The following is a 19,948-nucleotide window of genomic DNA, read 5'->3' as shown; positions in this document are numbered from 1 at the left end:
GGTCCACCCCGGGTTTGGAGCAGAGTAGAAAAGAAAAGAAACGGCAGATCAACTGGTCTAAAAAGGGAGTCTATTTAAAGGCTAGAGTATACAAATGAGTTTTAAGATGAGACTTAAATGCTTCTACTGAGGTAGCATCTCTAACTTTTACCGGGAGGGCATTCCATAGTATTGGAGCCCGAATAGAAAACGCTCTATAGCCCGCAGACTTTTTTTGGGCTCTGGGAATCACTAATAAGCCGGAGTTCTTTGAACGCAGATTTCTTGCCGGGACATATGGTACAATACAATCGGCAAGATAGGCAGGAGCTTGACCGTGTAGTATTTTATACGTAAGTAGTAAAACCTTAAAGTCGCATCTTAGGTGCACAGGAAGCCAGTGCAAGTGAGCCAGTATAGGCGTAATATGATCAAACTTTCTTGTTTTTGTGAAAAGTCTAGCAGCCGCATTTTGTACCATCTGTAATCTTTTAATGCTAGACATAGGGAGGCCCGAAAATAAAACGTTACAGTAATCGAGACGAGATGTAACGAACGCATGGATAATGATCTCAGCATCGCTTGTGGACAAAATGGGACGAATTTTAGCGATATTACGGAGATGAAAGAAGGCCGTTTTAGTAACACTCTTAATGTGCGACTCAAACGAGAGAGTTGGGTCGAAGATAATACCCAGATTCTTTACAGAGTCACCTTGTTTAATTGTTTGGTTGTCAAATGTTAAGGTGGTATTTTTAAATAGATGTCGGTGTTGAGCAGGACCGATAATCAGCATTTCCGTTTTCTTAGCGTTGAGTTGCAAAAAGTTAGCGGACATCCATTGTTTAATTTCATTAAGACACCCCTCCAGCTGACTACAATCCGGCGTGTTGGTCAATTTTAGGGGCATGTAGAGTTGGGTGTCATCCGCATAACAGTGAAAGCTAACACCGTATTTGCGTATGACGTCACCTAGCGGCAGCATGTAAATACTAAAGAGTGCAGGGCCAAGAACCGAACCCTGGGGAACTCCGCACGTTACCTTAACATAGTCCGAGGTCACATTGTTATGGGAGACACACTGCATCCTGTCAGTAAGATAAGAGTTAAACCAAGACAAGGCTAAGTCTGTCATCCCAATATGCGTTTTGATACGCTCTAATAAAATATTATGATCAACAGTATCGAAAGCGGCGCTAAGATCAAGAAGCAGCAACATAGATGAAGCATCAGAATCCATCGTTAGCAATAGATCATTAGTCATTTTTGCGAGGGCTGTCTCCGTAGAGTGATTTGCCCTGAAACCGGATTGAAAAGGTTCACAGAGATTGTTAGACGCTAAGTGTTCATTTAGCTGCTGTGCTACAATTTTTTCGAGGATTTTCGAGATAAACGGAAGGTGGGACACCGGCCGGTAGTTTACCAGGAGATCAGGATCGAGGTTAGGTCTTTTGAGTAGAGGATGAATAACCGCTTTTTTGAATGCTAGGGGAACAGTGCCAGAGGAAAGTGATAAGTTTATAATATTTAACACTGATGGACCTAGTAATACAAAAAGCTCCTTGATAAGTTTCCCAGGAATTGGGTCAAGTAAACATGTTGTTTGTTTTGTCCCATTTACACATTTTGACAATCCCTCCAATGTTATTTCATCAAAGAGAGAGAAACTATTTTGGAGGGCGGTATCCGTCGTATATACAGTCATATCTGTGTTAATAGAACCCAGTTGTAGCTGAGATGCATTGTCTTTAATCTCTTTTCTAATGACTTCAATTTTCTTATTAAAGAAATTCATAAAGTCATCTGCTGAGTGGGTGGAGCTACTGGGAGAAGTCCCTTGTTGGGTTAGCGATGCTACTGTACTAAACAGAAATTTAGGATCATTTTTGTTGAGGTGGATGAGATTTGAGTAATATTTAGCTTTAGCTGAGGTAAGCATGCGTTTATAAGTTATTAAACTATCACACCATGCTTGATGGAAAACCTCAAGTTTAGTCGCACGCCATTTGCGTTCCAGCTTTCTACATGATAATTTCTGGGCTTTAGTTTCTTCTGTAAACCATGGGGTACGCCTTTTAGGGGCCCTTTTTAGCTTTAGCGGTGCTACAATATCAATGGTGTCGCGCAGGGCGTCATTAAAGTTGTTAGTGAGGTTATCAATAGAGCCCACGTAATTTGGGAATGGTGCCATTACCGAAGGCAGTAGGTCAGTAAGAGTCGTCGTTGTGGCAGCATTAATGTTGCGGCTGCTATAGTAGTTAATATTATTATTATTAGTTTGTTGACAATGAGTCAGAACTTCGAATTTTATAAGGTAATGATCGGACATTACTTTAGTGTACGGGAGTATCGTAACTTTAGAGGTGGTGACACCCCTGACAAGCACTAGATCTATCGTATTACCGTTGCGATGCGTGGGTTCATTTATTATTTGTGTAAGACCACAGCTATCAATTATAGTCTGGAGCGCCACGCATGGAGGGTCCGATGGGGTATTCATATGGATATTAAAGTCCCCCATTATGATTATATTGTCGGCGTGCGTCACTAGATCAGCAACAAACTCTGAGAATTCACTGATGAAGTCCGAATAGGGCCCAGGGGGTCGGTAGTTAACAGCCAGGTGGAGAGGCAGCGGTGTGACAAACCTCAAAGTGAGCACCTCAAACGAGTTATATTTATTATTTAGGTTAGGTGTAAGATTATAGTTTTCATTGTATATTAGTGCGACACCCCCTCCCCTTTTAAGAGGTCGGGCAACATGTGTATTGGTATAGCCAGGAGGAGATGCTTCATTTAGCGCAAAAAAATCGTCTGGTTTGAGCCAGGTCTCGGCGAGACCAACGACGTCAAGTTTGTTGTCTCTAATGACTTCATTAACTAATAGCGTTTTGGAAGATAATGATCTTATGTTTAAAAAGCCCATATTATAGGTAGTGGGCTGTTTTGAGGAGTGTTTGTTGAAATTATCCGAAGTAGCAATATTAATAATGTTGCGTTTATTATGCGTATTGCACTTTAAATAGTTTCGACCATATCTAGGAATTGATACGACGGGGATATTCAGATTGTTTGCTTGATGTTGCGATAAACTGAACGCATCATAGTTAGCTACCTCAGTACAATGTATGTCTGCCTCTGACACGGTCACAAAAGAAAAAACATTATGTGAGTTGTGTTTTATTCTAAGAGAATTGCTATGTGTGCAGGGATTATCCAGCCTGACGCCGGCTAGTTCTAGTTTAAATGGCTTCTTACCCGGAGACTCCACGCTTCTTTGGTTAGCTTTTCTCTTTGTTGTTAGCCCAGCTCGGCATCCCCGCTTCTGCTTCCGCTCGCACCGCCTATGTCGTCTCCATTGGCGGTCACCGCTAGCACTTGACTCCGCTGCTACAAAGGCCGCTCGATGTAGCCCACGAAGTATTCCCATGCTAGCGAGGAGGTCCACCGTACATGCATCTTTCAGTCTATAACGACCCGATCCATCCACATCCAGAATTGTCTGTCGGTCATATGTGATCACAGAGTGTTCACGCTTTGAGCCAGCCATGAAATTGACAGAAATGACGGGTGTTTTTTGCCAAATCGCTCTACACTCCCAAGAGCGTTAGCAGAGCCGCTGCATTCCCATGCGCCGCCATTAAAAATAAATTGATAACTGATTTGTAAACCTAATTAAAAACACGAAAACACTACAGATCTTGCTTGATGCAAAGCTGTTCTAAAATATACTATATTTCACAGACAAAACAGACTATGTAGTAAAGAGAAAAAAAGAGGGGTATTTGATCTGTTGTCTATATTTCTGTTGTTTTCCAGTAATAATGAGTGGGCAAGATACAGTTTGTGTATTGTATTGTGTGATAGGAACACTGCTGGTTCTGTGGGCAGGCATCTTCCCAGTCTACATGTAGATCCTGGAATCTGCAGGCTGGTTAGATGGTTGTCACATGTCTGGCTGTCTTCGTCTACTTTGGATCATGTGTGTCATGTCTTTTTTTCTTCACAAGAGCTGCAGTTACTTTGAACACAATTGTGTGTGTGACATCTACCTATCCATCTGTTGTATTCAGCCCACAAAAGTGCTAGTACCGTATCTTTTGGATCATAAGGCGTATTTAAACGCAAAAAGTGCTACGGATTATAAGGCGCATTAAAGAGATTTTTGACATTTAAAACACTTACTTGTGGTCTACATACAGAGGAGATCCTGGCTAGGTTTACGCCCTGGGCGAACCATCTCTCGTCCTCCCCTTACCGGCTCCAAACCCTGCCACCAACACAACAATATATTATATTATATTTGTACTATTTTATTATATAATCTTAAATACATAGATAACAAGAAAAGAGAAAAAAACAATATAAATAAATTATATATGATGAGGTGGCGACTTGTCCAGGGTGTACCCCGCCTTCCGCCCGAATGCAGCTGAGATAGGCTCCAGCACCCCCGCGACCCCAAAAGGGACAAGCGGTAGAAAATGGATGGAGTGATGGATATATAAATGAAATACAGTATATAAACACCAATGTAAATTAAACAAATCTTTAATCACAGGATCTAATTTGCTTGAAAAATCTCTGAAGAAAGCTAACAACAAAACTACTCTGTGGAAAAAGATTCCTCCTGGAAACTATAACATATTTTACATACGAGTTTTGTTTTGCATCATCCAAATAATCCTGATGTCATTTTATAACACACCAGTTTTGCACATCAGAAACAGCAGATAATTAACATAATATGAATTTAGTACTCAGACCGTACTACCGTAGCAGATTTTTAACCCGTGTTTTTCACCCTGTTTACTACTGACATTAACAACAGGTGTGAAGTGCAATCTAAAACTCGATTTTTCTTGCCTTTTTTGATGCAAAGTCAATAATTACTTCATTGTATGAAATCTGTTGAGCAATTGTATCATTGATGCAGTCTGAGAGACGCTCCTGTGATGTTTTAAATGCCTACTGAAATGAAATGTTTTTATTTAAACGGGGTTAGCAGATCCATTCTATGTGTCATACTTGATCATTTCGCGATATTGCCATATTTTTGCTGAAAGGATTTAGTATAGAACAACGACGATAAAGTTCGCAACTTTTGGTCTCTGATTAAAAAAAAGCCTTGCCCCTACCGGAAGTAGCATGACGTAGTCAGTTGATCGCCTCCTCATATTTTCCTATTGTTTTCAATGCAGCTAGAGCGATTCGGACCGAGAAAGCGACGATTACCCCATTAATTTGAGCGAGGATGAAAGATTCGTGGATGAGGAACGTTAGAGTGACGGACTGTAAATGTTCTGTTTTTGCATTGCGCATTATTATGGTACACTCTTTTAGTGTATTTACGGTAATTCCCAGCATGCATTGCTCTATGCGCAGGCTCCATTGATTAGTCTGTTATGTGAACGGCAGTGGCCGGTTTGTTATTGTGTTCCCTCAGTAAAGTATACGTATAAAAAGAAGAAGGTTGTCGTCATTGAGTTATCAATGGTAGCAGAGGATGTCTAACAACGCTAACTACAGAGTCCCTCCTGCGTTTGAAGAAAAGAAGTCATATGAGAGCTGGAAAAATTAGGTTGAAATGTGGATACGTGTTACCGATCTGGATAAGGAGAAACAAGCATTAGCTGTTGCTCTCTCACTGAGGGGGAGAGCTAGAGATACAGCTTTGGAAATACCTGCGGATGATTTGAACAAAGATGACGGGATGAAGACCCTTGTAAAGGCATTGGATAATGTATTCTTAAAAGAAGAAAAGGACAGAGCTTATGATGCATACACGGACTTTGACAAGATTCGGAGAGAAAATGAAGTTTCCATGGTGGATTACATCGTTCAGTTCGAGCAGAGGTACAACAAAATGCGCAAATTTGACATGGTTCTTCCCGACGCTGTTTTGGCATTCAAGTTGTTGGATACAGCCAGTCTCGATGTTAAAGATAAACAGCTTGCGCTTACAGCTTGTTCAACACTTACATTTGCAAGCATGAAGTCCGCTTTAAAAATGATTTTTGGAGACAATGTGCAGCCGCCCACATGCAGCGAGGGAATTCACATGCGCGAAGATGTTGCTTTTTATGTGGATCAAAGGAAAAGAGACGGAAGGAAATTTCGTTCCAAACCCGACCAAAAGAGGGCGCCATTGACTGGCTCAAACCCACTGGATAGGTTTGGCAGAAGATCTAAGTGCGCTATTTGCCAGAGTACATTTCACTGGGCTAAGGACTGCCCAAATAAGGCTGAACATGTAAAAATGACAGAGGAAAATGCAGAGACAGAAACAATTGAGTGCAATGTTACATTGTTTTCTAAAGAGTCAGTTTCTGATGCTGAAATATTCATGGTAGAAGCCTTAGGTTCAGCTGTAATTGACACTGCATGCACCAGAACAGTCTGTGGTGAAAAATGGCTGGAGAATTACATTCATACACTGAAGGAGAATGACAAGAAAAAAATTGAAAATACACAGAGTAGAAGAGCTTTTAAGTTTGGTGATGGACAAGTTGTTCATTCCATAAAAAAAGTAAAAGTCCCAGCAAAAATAGGACAAACCAGGTGCCACATAGAGACTGAGGTGGTCTCAGTGAACATTCCTTTACTACTAAGTAAAACGTCACTTAAGAGGGCAAAAGCAGTGCTTGACATTGAGAATGATAAAGCCACAATGTTTCAGAAACCAGTGCCTCTTGAGATTACATCCTCAGGACACTACTGTGTAAACATAGTGGACAGAGATTGCACAGCCACCCGTGAGAATGAACCCCAAACTGATGAAGTTCTGGCCATAAGAGATGGCATGAGTAAAGATGAAAAACTCAAAGTATTGGTGAAACTTCACAAGCAGTTTGGACATGCCTCAGTTGATAAACTCAAAAAATTACTAATTAGTGCTGGAAGTAATGATGATGAGAGTGTTACTATTCTGAATGACATCGTAAGTAGCTGTGAAACATGTCTCAAGTACAACAAGCCCAAACCAAAGCCATCAGTTGGTCTACCAATGGCTTCAACATACAGTGAAACTGTGGCATTAGATCTACACGAGCTAGAACCAAATGTGTGGTACCTCCACATGATTGATCACTTCACCAGGTTCAGTGCTGGTAGCATTGTTACAACAAAAAAATCCAGTGAAATTGTGAGGCACTTTATTCATTCCTGGGTGAGTGTTCATGGAGCCCCATCTAAGATTTTTTGTGACAATGGAGGTGAATTCAATAACGAGCAAATGAGGGACATGGCTGAGAACTTTAATATTGAAGTGAAAACCACTGCTGCCTACAGTCCATGGAGTAATGGATTGATGGAAAGACATCAACGGCGATTGATGGAAAGACATTTGACGTTGGGGACGGCGTGGCGAAGTTGGGGGAGTGGCCGTGCCATTAACCTGAGGGTTCCCGGTTCGATCCCCACCTTCTACCAACCTCATCACGTCCGTTGTGTCCTTGAGCAAGACACTTCACCCTTGCTCCTGATGGGTCGGGGTTAGGGCCTTGCATGGCAGCTCCCGCCATCATTGTGTGAATGTGTGTGTGAATGGGTGAATGTGGAAATAGTGTCAAAGCGCTTTGAGTACTTTGAAGGTAGAAAAGCGCTATACAAGTATAACTCATTTACCATTTTACATTTACATAACCAGACCCTTACAGAGATCCTGTTAAAAGTGAAGAAAAGCAGTGTTTGTGACTGGAAAACAGCCCTAGATTGGGCCTTGATGGCAAAGAATACAATGCACAATGTGCATGGATTTAGTCCATACCAGCTGGTGTTTGGACAAAACCCAAACCTACCTTCTGTGCTGGTTGATAAACCATCTGCCCTGGAGGGCACTACCATGAGTAAATGGGTAGGACAGCACATTTCAGCATTACATGAAGCAAGGACAGCGTTTACTGAGGCAGAGTGCTCTGAGAGAATCAGGAGAGCTCTGCGCACACAGCTTCGCAGCACAGATGAATACTACGAAACTGGAGATAAAGTGTACTACAAAAGAATGGGCTGCAATGAATGGAAAGGCCCTGGGGTGGTAATTGGACGAGACGGGGTGGTAATATTTGTTAGACATGGAGGCTCCTATGTCCGGGTGCATCGCTGTAGACTGCGCAAGGCCACAGATCACTACACTGACACGTCTTGTGACAGCCAAGAAAGCCAGACAGAACTTAATGCAGCAGAATGTGACATTGAACATGTTGAAGATCTACCCAATACTGTATCTAGTGATGGAGACAGTGTGCCTAACACAGAGAATGCGGCAGGGAGCTCTAATAATGACAGAGACAACAATGAGCAAGATAATGACCCATCTGACAGACAACCTTCTATCATGAGAACAGACCGTAGTATGAATCTAAAGGCAGGACAATTCATTAAGTATGTGGAAAGAGACACTGGAATTTCACACACAGCAAAAGTGCTAGGTCGAGCGGGAAAGGCAACTGGAAAACACAAGAACTGGTACAATCTGGAGTACACTGAGCCAGTTAACCTCACTGGCACAACAAGGTCAGCTGACCTTTCACAGGTTGACACACTGCAGATTCAGTCATTGGACAGGGTGGAACAGCCATCTGATCACGAGGATGTACTTGTTACAAAGGATGTGTCATTTGAATCAGCTAAACTTACTGGAATCAGTAACTGGGAGAAACACGGTGTGTTTGATGAAGTAAAAAACATGGGACAAAAATGCATTTCCACAAGATAGGTGTGTACACTCAAAGACACACCAGACGGCATAGTTCCAAAAGCAAGGCTAGTGGCGAGAGGATTTGAAGAGCTAAACACAAAAGATCTCCCAAAAGACTCGCCAACATGTGCCTCAGAGTCTCTTAGACTACTCATGTCTGTGATATGTCAAAACCGATGGACACCCCACTCTATGGACATTAAGTCAGCATTCCTTCAAGGAAATGAGTTATCCCGAGACATCTATGTTCGTCCACCACCTGAAGCCAAGAGTGAGGGAACTCTATGGAAGCTAAACAAATGTGTTTATGGACTAAATGATGCATCACTGTACTGGTACAATAGGGTTAAAGAAACAATGTTGCAAACTGGAGGAAAACTGTCACAAATTGACCCTGCTATATTTTATTGGTTGGATAAAGATTGTAATGTGTCTGGGGTGCTTGCTTGTTATGTTGATGATTTCATCTGGGGTGGTTCACAGATTTTCACAACAACTGTAATCCCTCACCTGCAATCTGCCTTTCAAGTGGGCAGAGAAGAACATGACAGCTTTCGCTATGTAGGCATGGAGTATGTCACTGCAAATGGAGTAACATGTATGCATCAAGACAATTACATACAAAATCTCCAGCCAATTCACATAAACATCTCCAGAGCCATGAGACGGGATGCTCTTTTGACTGAAAGTGAAATTGATGACCTGAGATCAAAAATAGGTAAACTTCTGTGGGTTGCCAGACAAAGTAGACCGGATATTATGTTTGATACATGTGTCCTTGCAGCTAACATAAAACATGCTACTGTGCAGACTTTACATGACACAAACAAGGTGGTGAGAAAATTGAAATCAGAACATGTGACACTGAAGTTTCAGAACCTGGGAAAAGACAGTTCTCTAAAGCTAGTAGTGTTCTGCGACGCCTCGCTGGGAAACCTTACAGATGGAGGCACTCAAGGGGGACATCTCATTCTGCTGATGGGTGAGGAAGGAAGATTCTCCCCTGTGTATTGGCAGTTAAAAAAGATCAGAAGAGTCGTACGGAGCACTCTTGCTGGAGAAACTCTTGCCCTTGCCGATGCTGTTGACAGTGCCATTTCTTTATCTGACCTTCATGCAGAACTTACCACAGGGAATGTATCACAACATGTCTTACCAATAGTGTGTGTCACTGATAACCACTCCCTTGCAGACGCCATCAAGTCTACTAAGTCAGTGACAGAGAAAAGGCTCTGCCTTGAAATAAGTGGCATCAAAGAACTTCTTCAGTGTAAAAGAATTCAAAAATTCTCTGGGCACCTACTGGAGAGCAGCTAGCTGACTGTTTGACAACACGAGGTGCATCCGCACTTCAGCTCCTAAAGGCACTCAGTGTTGGAGAGTGGAAACTGGAATAGAGACTATTCTTTTGTGGACAGTTTTTTTTGTATAAGTTTTTTTGTTGATCCCCATGTTCTTACATTTTCATACTTATGGACATTAATAATAGACTGTGATTTTTTGTGTTAAAAAAAAAAAAAACTAAAAAGAAAAGTGGGAGATTGTAAATGTTCAGTTTTTGCATTGCGCATTATTATGGTACACTCTTTTAGTGTATTTACGGTAATTCCCAGCATGCATTGCTCTATGCGCGGGCTCCGGTGTTTAGTGTGCTATGTGAACGGCAGTGGCCGGTTTGTTATTGTGTTCCCTCAGTAAAGTATACGTATAAAAAGAAGAAGGTTGTCGTCATTGAGTTATCAGGATTAGAATGCAGTGCAAGACATATCTTTTTTCGCTCTGACCGTAACTTAGGTACAAGCTGGCTCATTGGATTCCACACTCTCTCCTTTTTCTATTGTGGATCACAGATTTGTATTTTAAACCACCTCGGATACTATATCCTCTTGAAAATGAGAGTCGAGAACGCGAAATGGACATTCACAGTGACTTTTATCTCCACGACAATACATTGACGAAACACTTTAGCTACGGAGCTAACGTGATAGCATCGTGCTTAACTGCATATAGAAACAAAATAAATAAATCCCTGACTGGAAGGGTAGACAGAAGATCAACAATACTATTAAACCATGGACATGTAAATACACGGTTAATGCTTTCCAGCCTGGTGAAGGTTAACAATGCTGTTGCTAACGACGCCATTGAAGCTAACTTAGCTAGGGAGCTAACGTGATAGCATCGGGCTCAAATGCAGATAGAAACAAAATACATAAACCCCTGACTGGAAGGATAGACAGAAAATCAACAATACTATTAAACCATGAACATGTAAATACACGGTTAATGCTTTCCAGCTTGGCAAAGCTTAAAAATGCTGTTGCTAACGACGCCATTGAAGCTAACTTATGATAAAAACATTAGCGCTCCACCTACGCCAGCCAGCCCTCATCTGCTCATCAACACCCGTGCTCACCTGCGTTCCAGCGATCGACGGAAGGACGAAGGACTTCACCACGATCATCCGTGCGGTTGGTGGCTAGCGTCGGCTAGCGCGTCTGCTATCCGAGTCAAAGTCTTCCTGGTTGTGTTGCTGTAGTCTGCCGCTAATACACCGATCCCACCTACAACTTTCTTCTTTGCAGTCTTCATTGTTCATTAAACAAATTGCAAAAGATTCACCAACACAGATGTCCAGAATACTGTGGAATTATGACATGAAAACAGAGCTATTTTGTATTGGATTCAATGGGGTACGGATACTTCTGTTTCACTGGCTACGTCACGCGCATATGTCATCATCCAAAGGCGTTTTCAACCGGAAGTTTAGCGGGAAATTTTAAATTGCACTTTATAAGTTAACCCGGCCGTATTGGCATGTGTTGCAATGTTAAGATTTCATCATTGATATATAAACTATCAGACTGCGTGGTCGGTAGTAGTGGGTTTCAGTAGGCCTTTAATAGAGTCATGTGAGTCACATAGATGACTGCAGACTTTTTTGTCATTCTTCACATAACCCAATTAATTACATGTAGGTATAGGTCTATTTTGATTGTAGGAATGGAATACAATCTACATGTATTTGGTAGCAATTTGTCTTGTGTGGCCTCACTGGTTGGGATCAGATCATACCCCGCCCCCTCCCCCTTGCCAAGTTGCCTCTTCCAGTGTAGTCAATCTGGTGACTTTTCAATCCTCTTGGCGACTTTTTTTTTGTAATCAGCTACTAGCAACAAATCTGGCAACTTTTACCGGTGTTATTGGAGACTTTTTTGTGTTTTTGAGACTCTGAGGTGAAAGCACATAGCAGGGTGCCACCGTGAACTCCACCCTTGTTCCAAAGCACTCACAGGCAGTCAGCTGGTGCTGCTGCTACAGAGCAGATGCCCTCATAGGGCGGGAATTGCAGCGGTTTGCACATTTGCATTCTGGACTTTTATGGTGCGTTCAATTTGTACTGGGAACCTTATATTAAAAGGGTTACTAATGGAAATGAGTGGCGGTAGTCTATAAAACTGGTGAGTTTTGTTTTGATCTTTTTTTTTTTGAACGTGCGTGCGCCTTCACATTGATTGCGCTCTGAGCGGTTACCCACATTGCCCATTGCAAAAATCGGCCCTGTCTACATAACATGTAATGGTGCTTTTTTTGGTCAAAATTTTGCATAGATTGTTTTACAGGCCGTTTTCAGATACGCCACCGGGTGGTCTTACTTACACTTCGACAGCATCTTCTCTATGCAATCTTTTGTTGAAGTTTTTAACGCTTCCATAGCGAGGCTACTGACACATATAAGTTAGAACTGTATGCCATTTTGTATTAGAAATGACAAGGGCGCAGGATGAATGCCCCACAACAAGAGGATAGAGAAAAATAAGGAGCTTGTTGACAACGGCGCGGACTGCAATGGCTGCTGTGCGCAAATTTTCGGGACTTATGCAGATCCCAAATACGCAACAGCAGGTACCATCCAATAGGTAAGAAAAGTTGGTTTTGCATAATAGAGCGAAACAAAACGCCACATGATATCTCCTAATAGGTTCTATTTTGAAGTCCTTATACACAAACCATAATAATACCCGTATGTTGAAGCACAGTACGTCTGAGTACGATAGCCGTAATGGTCCGACAATCCATAAAGCGGTTAGGCTTCGTAGCTTACCTAAGTCGTACTAAAACATTTTGAAAGATTTTTGAGCGCTGTGTTTAATGTTCAATATTCTCAATTAAATATCAAAGTTTTAGCCTTGCTTGCTTGCGAGCCTTGCCCGCCCTCCTCATCCGACGCACAGAGGGGGGGGGTTTGGTGGTAGGGGGGGTGTATATTGCAGCCCGAAAGAGTTAGGGCTGCATGGGATTCTGGGTATTTGTTCTGTTGTGTTTATGTTGTGTTATGGTGCGGATGTGCTCCCGAAATGTGTTTGTCATTCTTGTTTGGTGTGGGTTCACAGTGTGGCGCATATTTCTAACAGTGTTAAAGTTATTTATACGGGCACCGTCAGTGTAAACTGTATCGCTGTTGGCCAAGTATGCATTGCATTTACATGTGTGTGTGCGTGCTGAAGTTGCACATATTTTGTGATCGGGCTGGCACGTTGTTGGAATGGATGAAAAGCAGACGTGACGACAGCTCGTGGAGGACGATAAACGCAGTGCCTTTAAAGCACGCCCCCAAGACTGTGGTCCGGGTGGTCTACGAGATATAATGACTGATGAACACCTTCGTTCAATAATGAAAGATGCCTCAGCTCAAAGCCTGAGCCCCGACATTAATGAACTAGCATCCAAGAAAAGATGCCAGGTATCTGGCTTGGGCACATCAGATTAGATCAGTGTGTTGCAAACTGAGCAGTTTAAAGTCCTGAATGGTTGGTTTATTCATTATTTTATTTTCAAATTTATTAGCCTGTGGAAAAAGTTAATGTTGATATTTACCTCAGAAGGCTGCAAATATAAAGGGGCATTACATTGTTATTTAAATTGTATTTGATATGCCATTGATATTTTTTAATTATTATTATTTGAAACTCGATTTTACCTGTCACTATGAAGTTATATAAGCCTTGCTTGTTCAATATTCAATGCAAAACCTGTTTGGGTCCCTATTAAAAGGTTAATTTGTTCAACCTTGGCCCGCGGCTTTGTTCAGTTTTAAATTTTGGCCCACTCTGTATTTGACTTTGACACCCCTGAACTAAAAGATTACAGTGTTCCCTCGATTATAGCAGAGGCTCTATTCCGGAAAGTGTATAAAAATGAGACCACTACGTTGCTAAGTTATCAATTATCACTATAAATTTCATAGGCGCGGATCCTTTCACATGTTCAAAGATACCATTGTTATTATTTATGATGGTTGCGGCATTTGAGTGGCTTGGACCTTGCATGCAACCAATTTTTATCTCTACACTTTCTTAATATTTTACCAGGTCAAATTTTACTTTATTTTCTTTGACGCACTGCAATTTTAAGATTCGGCCTCATGCTTGAAGGGAAAATCCTGAAGTAAAAAGAACAGCAATGGCATTTTCCTTTCTCAGTCTTACAACATAGAAGTATGTATTCTTCCACCATGTGCCTGTAGCTAATTCTCGTTTTCTTTTTGTACTTGATTAATATTTACTAATTGTTGAAGGAGGACTTGAATTTGTTGATGGTTGAATGATTTGAATCGGAAGAAAAAATGTGGGCGATGAAGGTGGGTGAAAAAAAGGGTGGAATATCAATTAGAATACTACATGCTTTTCAGCATTCTCACAATTAATAGGAGTGCATAAGCACGAAACTTAAAAATAGGGCCGCAAGTATCGCAAGCAAAAATCTTGCCGTGCTTTTTATTGTCTAGACATGATTTGTTTGTGGATTAGTGCTTGTATTTGAAACTTTTGTATCCCTGTCTATTTTCAGTGTTTACTGTCTCAGCCTAAGTTCTGGGCTGTGGAGATGACAGCAGTATGCCTCAGGACCAAACTGGAAAAAGGGAGGTCCCGATGTGTTGAAAGAGCCATGATGCAAATGCAGGTAAATATAGTATATGCAGTGGTTGTAGTATAGACAACACATTATTTGTGCTGTCATGATTGCTTATTTGTGTGAAATTGATGGTGAAAATGTTGCTTCTTCTTGGTAGACACTACACTCAATCGCATCAAATGCTTTTGAGTAAAACTGATGAAGTATGATAAAACTATTTATATACCTACTTGTACAGGTAATAGTAGTGTTTTCTAAAACAAACTGAACAGTCCAGTTGGGTTCGATTGAATCACCATGATGAATGAGAACATCCTAAGACACGTAAAAGTAGAGGGTTGTTTTTTCAGGTGTGTATTTAGACTTCTGATCAGAGGTAAGGCTGCAGCTAATGATTATTTTTCTATTGATTAATCTATAGATAATTTTTTTCGATTAATCGGTTAATCTATAGATTATTTTTTTCGATTAATCTATAGATTATTTTTCCTTTTACCGATTTTTTTATTCAAAATGAAGATGAAAAAATAAATGTAGGCCAGTTTTTTCAAAAGGCATGGCTTTTATTTACACAAAAAAAAAAGTATGGCCACTCAGTCAACATTGACAACAACATGACTAAATATTCTGTAACAATGTAAACATTTAAAACTTTTAACCTTTAACAAAATTAAAAGTAGCTTATTTGCTTTTTAATGTGCAAATATAAAAGTCAACATCCAGTGCAAATCTTAATATTCTGCAATAGTATAAGCATTTCAAAAGTAAAAGTATTGCTTATTTTGCTTTAAAATGTGCAAAAATAAAGATAAACATCCAATACAAAAAAGTGTAAAACGAAATATTCTGTAACAACAGTGTAAACATTTCAACAAAAGTGAAAGTATTGCTTATTTGCTAAAATGTGCAAAAATAAAGATAATTATCCAATACAAAAAAGTGCCAATCTAAATATTCTGGAGCACTGTAAACATTAAGTATTGCTTTTAAAATGTGCAAAATAAACATCCAGTCCAACACAGTACACAATAACCAATTCTACTCATTCCAGTGAGTGACTAACAGTTGTAATGAAGAAAGGTTAGCATGTCTACATGCTCTGCTTCTTTTCTTGTTTACAATATTCCCAGCAGCTGAAAATAGGCACTCAGAAGGAGTCAATGTGGCTGGAACTGTGAGGTAATTAGCCTTCACCTCAAGCCAGGACTGCGAGTGAGCTGAGCTGCAGTTTAAGTTTCTAGAAGGTCAACGGGCTCATAGTGATGTTACTAGTAGTTGACTGGGAGGTGTTTATTATCATTTGGGGAGAGTCCGCTGCCCGATACTCACCTGCTAAACACCTATCTGCTCGACGCTGAAGCGCTGACTACATGCGCTCTGAATACACACTGCTGATTGGCTGGTAATGCTTCATGTGTACCAATCAGATGGTTGTGTGGGTGGGACAATGCTGCGTGCTGAGACAGAGGCAGGAGCGAAGCAGTTTGTTAAGACTTTAGCAGCTAAAGTTAGCTTTAGCTTAAAAACTCGTTCGGTACACCCCCGTACCGAACCGAAAGCCCCGTACCGAAACGGTTAAATACAAAACATGTACCGTTACACCCCTAGCAGATACAAATGACACATTCATGTTTTTGTGTAATGATGACAACGTATGCTCACGCGGACGATTGACTAATTGATGGTTGATGGTTTTCTTTTCAAATGTTCGTTCATAGCCGTTGTGCTGCTATGATAGGCCATTTCCGCTCGACACAGTGTGCATACAACAACATTATTAGGCTGTGTATTGAAATACTTCCACACTTTTGACGACTTTTGGTGTGATTTTTCCCCCTCGCTCGCACCGCTCGCATCGTCTGCTTTGATCGTCTGCTTTGCGCTTCGCCATGTAGTGTCACGGTAGTGTGACGTAAATATGCAACGCGTCGACGCACAAAAACGGCGTTGACGTATTTACGTAACCGATGACGTCGACGCGTCGTTTCAGCCTTAATCAGAGGTGTACATATACTCATGCAAACCTGTGCTTAGATGTCTTCTTCATTTCGGGTTTAGTGATTCATTGGAACTGGTCTTTTTCCAGGATGGAATAATAATACAACATACATCTTCAGGGATTTTGAAAAACATGAATTTTGCATTAAATTTTTAGATTTGGTCGACTCAGAATTATTCATACAGGCTCAACTATATACATACAGTCATCTAAATCCTATAATATAAGTCATTTGTTTGACAGCACTCATTGGATCCACACATACTCAGAACTTGGGGTGTCCCGATCCAAAATTTTTACTTCAGATATAATACTGATATTGGAGCCTTAAATTTTAACCAATTTTGATACAGATACGATCTCGGCAGGAATCATACATAATTTTAATATTTTGGAGCTGATTATTGACAGGTAATTTTTTGTTATGGAAACATTTTGGTTTTTGTATGATTCAGTTCTAGACCGACATTTTGGAAAAGATTAAGGATGAAAACCGAAATACAATAACCCTGTATAATCATACTTTTATTTATACATTTATAGTATCTGTTTGCCTTGTCTCATGATTATATCAACAGTCTGATTGTTCTGATAGTCTAGCGCATGGGTGTCAAACTTTGGCCCGTGGGCCAAAATTGGCCCGCCGTATAATTTCACTCGCCCCTTGAGGCGATATCAAATTAACACTAGAGCTGGCCCTCCGATTATATACAGCGGCGGTGCCGCGGTAACACCGCATTCACCGCTAATTCTCATACTTGCCAACCCTCCCGGGAGACTCCCAAATTTCAGCGTCCCTCCCGAAAATTGTCACGTCCGCTTTTCATCCAGTCCGAGTGCTGGCCCAGTCACATATGTGCGGCTTCTGCCCGCGCACACAAGTGAATGCAATGCATACTTGATCAACAGCGAAACAGGTTACACTAAGGGTGGACGTATAAACAACTTTAACACTGTTAGAAATATGCGCCACACTGTGAATCCACACCAAACAAGAATGACAAACACTTTTCGAGAGAACATCCGCACCGTAACACAACATAAACACAACAGAACAAATACCCAGAACCCTTTGCAGCACTAACTCTTCCGGGACGCTACAAAGTGTGTGTGTGGGAGGGGGAGGGGGCGGGGTTTGGTGGTAGCGGGGGGTGTATTTTGTAGCGTCCCGGAAGAGTTAGTGCTGCAAAGGGTTCTGGGTATTTGTTCTGTTGTGTTTATGTTGTGTTACGGTGCGGATGTTCTCTCTAAAAGTGTTTGTCATTCTTGTTTGGTGTGGATTCACATGTGGCGTATATTTCTAACAGTGTTAAAGTTGTTTATACGGCCACCCTAAGTGTAACCTGTATCGCTGTTGATCAAGTATGCGTTGCATTCACGTGTGTGTGCGTACAGAAGCCGCACATATCTTCTGACTGGACCGGCACGTTGTTAAAATGGATGAAAAGCGGACGTGACGACAGCTCGTAGAGGACGTTGAAGGCAGTGCCTTTAAGGCAAGACCCCAAGACTGTGGTCCGGGTGGAATACGAGATATAATGACTGATGAACACCTTTGTTCGATAATGAAGGTTGCCTCAGCTCAAAGCCTGAGCCCCGACATTAATGAACTAGCACCCAAGAAAAGATGCCAGGTATCTGGCTTGGGCACATCAGATTATATCAGTGTGTTGCAAACTGAGCAATTTAAAGTCCTGAATGGTTGGTTTATTCATTGTTATTTTATTTTCTAACTTATTAGCCTGTGGAAAAAGTTAATGTTGATATTTACCTCAGAAGGCTGCAAATAGAAAAGAGGCATTCAATTTTTATTTAAATTGTATTTGATATGCCATTGATATTTTTTAATTATTATTATTATTATTTGGAACTCGATTTTGCATGTCACTATAAAGTTATATAAGCCTTGCTTGTTCAATATTCAATGCAAAACTTGTTTGGGTCCCTATTAAAAGGTTAATTTGTTCAACCTTGGCCCGCGGCTTTGTTCAGTTTTAAATTTTGGCCCACTCTGTATTTGAGTTTGACACCCCTGGTCTAGCGCACTGCTTACTCGTCCTCTGCAAACAGCAAATCCATGCCGCACACAAAATAAAATCCCACCAAAACGTTAAAAAAACAACAACACATTTATTCTGTACGATTTTGCAATACAACTCTGTAACAGGTGACAAAAAGCGGCCACAACAGATAAAATGATGTCAATGTTTGTCAACACTGTTACGCTATTGTAACGTCTGTCAAGACGCTTTAGTCAGGACAGGAGGTCCATCCAGCACTTTATTGAGCAAAATTGTTTGTTGGCTGTAACCACACACAAAAACCATTAGCAAAAAACGTCTCTATGGATATTAGTCATGAAATGCTGTTACTAGATTCGAGAAATGCTAATAAAAAATGTATATTTTACAGACAAAGTTACAGGAATGTACTCTTTATCCCATGGTTGTCCTGCAGCACACATCTAATTGTGCATCATATAATTGTTCTAAAGCAGGCCCGCATACGGCCCATTAAGATCAGAATCTCCGCTTTTGATTTATAGACGTGTTATCACGGTAATCTTCGTCACAGCAGCTTCAAGCAAATGAGGCACCAAGCAGTGCGGGCGGGGTTCGTTTCCAGAGCAACCAGCCTGCAACATGGGTGTCGAGGACAAATGCGTAAACAGATTTTTACAACAAAGTTTGCAGAAAAGTGATATTATAGCAGATTGAAGGTGCTTTTTTACCGTTTGTGTTCATATTTTGCCGTGTTTGTTGCATTTTGGTTTTGTGTTTAATCAAATTCACCACAAAATGCATTTTGGATTTCAGTATTGCTGTTAAAGTGGGGGTACTCAAATTCTAAAGACTCATTCCTGTATTATCAGCAACTAGCAGGAAAAATAATCGACAACAATGAGAAAGACAAAGAAAGGGGGAAATATGTGTTTCTCATCCCCACAATATTTTTGTTTTTCAGGCAGTTGCAGACCATTTTGAAGACACAAACTGTCCTTTTACTGAGCGTCTAAAGGTCTTTTACTGCTGCCATGCTCCAACCAGATGGGTTATTCAGGTAATGATATTGTTTATCAGCAACAACTGATGAATATTTGACTTGATCTCTGTCAGAACGTAGTTTGATTGTACCTTTAGTAAGAATTGTCCACATCAGGAATTTTAAATAATTGTTAAACTTCAGCAGGATACATTGGAACCTGTTTCTGATGTCAACATAAGCGGTTGTCACTTTTTCAACGTGCTACAGTTAGTTGACAAGGTTTTCCTCCATATGTGCATATTGTTATTCAGAGTATTATTTTTATATGGGGTTTTAATAGGGATGTGCCATTTGATCATCTGATTTCCATG

At 40.9% G+C, this 19,948-nt stretch overlaps 1 protein-coding gene across 1 annotated transcript in view; it reads left to right on the top strand.

The window, feature by feature from the left end:
* Window positions 1–19,948, top strand: part of ttc27 (tetratricopeptide repeat domain 27) — a 135,533-nt gene that overhangs the window by 89,310 nt on the left and 26,275 nt on the right. The window contains 2 exon segments of the mRNA XM_062058984.1: window positions 14,528–14,641; window positions 19,557–19,652. Of these exon segments, the coding sequence (XP_061914968.1) occupies window positions 14,528–14,641; window positions 19,557–19,652 (210 nt within the window).

Source organism: Entelurus aequoreus, linkage group LG09 (genome assembly GCF_033978785.1).
Source record: "Entelurus aequoreus isolate RoL-2023_Sb linkage group LG09, RoL_Eaeq_v1.1, whole genome shotgun sequence".
NCBI lineage: Eukaryota > Metazoa > Chordata > Actinopteri > Syngnathiformes > Syngnathidae > Entelurus > Entelurus aequoreus.
Note: the sequence above shows the minus strand (reverse complement) of the source record. Positions and strands in the feature narration are given on the sequence as shown.